At 38.0% G+C, this 4,760-nt stretch overlaps 1 protein-coding gene across 1 annotated transcript; it reads right to left on the bottom strand.

Moving 5' to 3' along the window:
* Positions 1-1,079: 1,079 nt before the first annotated feature.
* Positions 1,080-3,471, bottom strand: LOC149210565 (FCS-Like Zinc finger 8-like). Its single transcript, XM_089394452.1, has 2 exons — positions 1,868-3,471; positions 1,080-1,746 (listed from the first exon to the last, which is right to left on the bottom strand). The coding sequence occupies exons 1-2, from the start codon at positions 2,620-2,622 to the stop codon at positions 1,611-1,613; spliced, it is 891 nt and encodes a 296-aa protein (XP_089250578.1). The 5' UTR covers positions 2,623-3,471; the 3' UTR covers positions 1,080-1,610.
* Positions 3,472-4,760: the final 1,289 nt, after the last annotated feature.

Here is a 4,760-nt window from a genome sequence, read left to right as displayed (position 1 = left end):
AAATAATAATAAAATAGACAATAACAATTTTGGAAGAAAAAAAAATTGTGGACAGGTGGACCTTTAAATGAATTAACCCACTTCCTTCCAACAAAAACCCGAGATACTTGATGTAAAGTAATACTTACAAAATCTAGTGTCACAAAGCCTGCTTATCCTCGCTGACGAACGAAAGATCTGTTAAACATCTATATCGGAATCGTAGGGCCACATCCATTGGAAAACTACTGTAAAGGTTGATTGTACCTCACAAAAGTTACTTTACTGCTGTTGGCATTTTGAGCTGGTTTAACCTTTAAATAATAAAGAAATGTACAAGAAATAGAAACTGAATCACATATCAAAGAAATATAAAGAATTTATGTGGTTAACATAAGTTTTTCTGGTAATCGCCACTTTAATATTAAAACATCTCGTTACATAATTTTCTAAATGGGCTACAAATTCACCAGGAAAATATGGAAAATTCGGTATTGCTATTAATGGGTAAAGAGTAGTCTAGTGGAAATATGATATTGCATCAATGTGGTTTTATTTGTGAAAACTCAGGTGTGGATAGCTGTGTAGTTTAACGAAGGGAAAGAGTCCTTGGGAGAGTTATGGAAATTCTGGTTATCTTTAGAGAAAATTTGGTAATAAGTTTTTTAAATCTAAGTTATAGTTGTTAAACTTCAAAATTTTAGATGTCTTGATGTTTTTTTGATGGTGCTGAATCTATTTCCACCATAAAAACACAATTCAAACACTGCCTCTACAAAATTTTTTGAAATTTTTTACCCAGGACAATTCCTCCACCTACTTAGACGACTCCGCGGATAACTCTTCACTGGCCCTATTTTATTTAATGGCTAGCAGGAAATGAGATCCTGTCGGAATCATCTACAATAGTTAAGATCAATTTTGAAAGTTTTAGGTAAGATGCAAATTCTGCAGTGCAATCACACATTTATTTAATCTGCAAGAAATGGATCTAAATCATATTGTAACAAGTAGCATTTAAAAGCAATAGGATCCGCTGGAACAAAACTAAGAGAATATGGAAGCCTCAATATTTCTAGGTTTCCTTGGCCTCAATAAAAGTCAGATACGCATTTGATTAGCTGAAGTTCCTAGTAGTTAGTGCTATGTTGTAATCACAATATGTGCAAAACACATCAAAATTCTGCAGTACCACTAGCAATTCTGCTCTCGATCATCCTGATTACCCTCACCCATTATACCAAATAGGTGGTCAATGGTGTCCTCATGTAATCGGCATTTTCAGCTATCATAACAAATGAAGAAGAGCATATGCCTGCCTCCCTTCAAATTTTCCTCAGCTCTTTCGGCCTGCCAGATTTTTCTGCCATTAACTGCAGGTAAGTATGTTATTAAGAAACTCATTTACCTTGAGGAAACTTTTGGGTTCCATGCTTATACAAAGCTCATTCCAAATCCGTAGGCCTCAGAAAGACGCTCCCCATCCCATCCTCCACCTTTTCTCCGAAGAAAACAGAGATATATTTTTCCTGCAGCTCCACTTACGCAAACAATATATACATTAAAATTAAGACCTGTACATGATGGACAGTTCTTGTGCCTTTGATCTTATGAAACATAAGCTGTACTGCCTAACAAAAATTTTCCACCGGACCGGAAGAAGTAGCACTCCGTGAAGATGGTTGAGAAACAGGACATGTTTCCGTTCGCTCATCCATCAAAATCTGTTGGTAACGGCATTCCACGCTGCAAAACGCTTTGTCACCTCTGCAATAATCAGCAAACACAGAATGAGACTAGCACTTGAGAATTGGAAATTAGAATGTGATCCTCAAAGGTTAAAAGCAATCTCTAACATAAAAGCCATGGTATGATGATTATAACACACCTGTACATGTAGACGTCCTTCCCATGATTCAATTGCCGTTTGCAAAGATAGCAAGCGTGGAGAAAATGTTGAACATGAAACACTGCAACATTTGAATTGCTCCTACGTGGCGGTGCCACATCCCATACTCCATGTTCATGTTGTTTTTGAGCAGGGTATTCCACAGTTTCACTCTCCATACCGCAACGAGTATATCTGTGTTTTGTGCTCCATGTTGGGCCATGGGATGTAACACAAGTATAGCTCTCTGAATGCTCCATTCCACTCTGAGAGGTGGATTTTGTGAATCCTTGTGGAGAACCAATCGGTACTGTCTGGCCTTGCTGCTTGGGAGAAATCAAATTGGGATCTAAACTGTTTTGATGCCAATCATTGATCCCAACTCCAGAAAAAGTTTTGATGTCCAGTGGAGAAGTTGGGCTTTTGGCCCCCTCTGAATGCTCCATTCCACTCTGAGAGGTGGATTTTGTGAATCCATGTGGAGAACCAATCGGTATTGTCTCGCCTTGCTGCTTGGAAGAAATCAAATTGGAATCTAAGCTGTTTTGATGCCCACCAGTGATCCCAACTCCAGAAAAAGTTTTGATATCCAATGGAGAAGTTGGGCTTTTGGCCCCCCGATCAGAATCTGAGGACCCCTTTGGATTAAAGCCTATGAATATACTAGGAGAATTGCAGAACTTGTGCTTGTCATCAGGCCAGTCTCTGATGTGTGATGAATCGGATGGGTAATCAGGCATCAGATGAAGCATCATCTCTCCTCTCTCCTGATGATGCTGAGCTCTTTCACTCCACCCTCGAAAAATAAAATGACGTTCAAACCTAAAAACTCTTGATCCAAAAAAGAGTACTACTCCTTGGAACTTGTCATGCAATGGAAACCTGAAATGGGTGTTTTCTGAAGACAAACTTGGTTGCAAAACCAGGATCAAAATTCCTCAAAGCTCCTACAACTCTCACCTCAAACGGGTATTTTTCAAAACTGCTTGTTGACCAGCCTTAAAATCATTCTACACCTTAACAAGCTTGTGTTCACACATCAACAGTGACAATCACAAAAATAACAGAAAAGCTTCACCAATATCAATCTACTCCAAAACCAGTGCAACAATAAGGATACGAACGATCCATGAACTGTTTTTGCCCGAAAACTAGCCCAGGACCACCAATTTTCCCTTCGTAAAGCGAAAGATATCCCCGAAACGTCTAAAACACCCTCCCCAATTATGCCAATCCCATCTTCAATCAATACTACAAACTCTTTCCCTAATGCTAAGAAAAGCAGTACCCGTCTCTGAAAATTCTTATCAATGACACACAACTTCTGCTGCTTCTCTGTTTTAACAGCAGGAATCCCTCATAGAATGTCAGACAAATGAGCTTCCTGCTGCTCTGTGCAAGGGGACATGCACCCACTAACCTTGCTGAATCTGGAGGTACCTAATTGCAGTAAACTGGACAAGGGCAACACCCACATATACCCAAATTTATAGCTGCAATTCCCTAAACACATTTAACCCTCACTTGCCACAAATCTAACACCATCACAAATACAATAGCGCATAAAAGAACGTAATAGTCTTTGTCTCTAGTTACTTGCTCCAATCTGTACAAACAAGTCGTTCACCTATCTGTAGGGTTATCCCCAGAGTATATATTTATTTATCACAAACTCCTCTGCAACTGACGTTACATAACCCATGGTTGTTTACCTGAACCATGGTCTGAATTATTATGGCCCAAATTATTATAACCCATGGTTGTTAACCTGAACCATGGTCCGAATTATTATAACACATGGTTGTTAACCTGAACCATGCTCCCAATTATAAAACCCCACATCGAGTCAAACTATTCAAGGTTGATGTGAAAGGCATGCGCGTGCAGCAAAATTTTATCCCAAGCGAAAGTCACTTTTACCCATATTTTAACCTGGTCGTCCAACATGCATAGGGTTTAACCTAGGAAGGATAAATTTGGGTAGCTCATGATGGCGCTCCATCACGGCACTCACATCGACTTTGATGTTTTCTAGCAGTTACCCATGAGTAAGCTAATCGGGTATAAAAGCGGATTTTCTTTTAGTTCATAAATTTGATAAGACTTCTGTAAAAATCTCAGGTATACAACATTTTAAAAATATTATAGAAAATTTTCAAAATGGATAGATGGAAACCTGAATTTCATGTATAGTCCGATTTCAATAAATTAAAGAAAGTTTATTATAGAATTAGGTGACTTTTACAATGGTCGACCGCTTTTACCATTGTTTATTTGATATTGAAATATAAAAAAATTAACAGGATGGAAAAAAAGAGAGTATATTAATTTTAAGTTCATAAAAATTAATGATATTAAATTCATAAAATTTTAATTTTTTTCAATTGGGTAACATTAAACATGATGACATATGTGTTTATTAGGGTGTGAGTGGATGTATACGATTATCTCTGGCAAGTTTAATGTAAATTTAGGTGTTTATGGGAAGAGCAATCACTTTCATTATTGGTTTTGGGATGGCAAAGGAAGTTCACCACTAAATAATGAAGAGGGAAGGTGCAAGTACCAAAGAATCTATGTGTTTCTATAGTGATAATAGCAGCATAGTCCATTAAACAACTATGAGTAGTAAGGCTTCATCATGCGATTAAATGATAATGAGTGTGAATAGAGTGGGTGGTTTTAATTTGGAACTCACCATGCAACTATAAAAGCAATACACATTCACCAGTCATGCCCCCCCATCCACATGCACCCTCCTAATTTCATCTTCTATCAAGGCATTCTAGTTTTCCCCTACATCTATTGGCTCATGGATGAAGCCTTGTCTCTACTTGGATTCTAATTGTATTTGCAGGAAAATTTACTTGGGGTCCATAGGGCCTCACCTTTT

The sequence above is a fragment of the Pinus tabuliformis genome, chromosome 1_2 (assembly GCF_031772625.1).
Source record: "Pinus tabuliformis cultivar Carrire ecotype Pingquan chromosome 1_2, CPIR1, whole genome shotgun sequence".
Taxonomy (NCBI): Eukaryota; Viridiplantae; Streptophyta; class Pinopsida; order Pinales; family Pinaceae; genus Pinus; species Pinus tabuliformis.
This window is presented reverse-complemented; position numbering and strand designations above follow the sequence as displayed.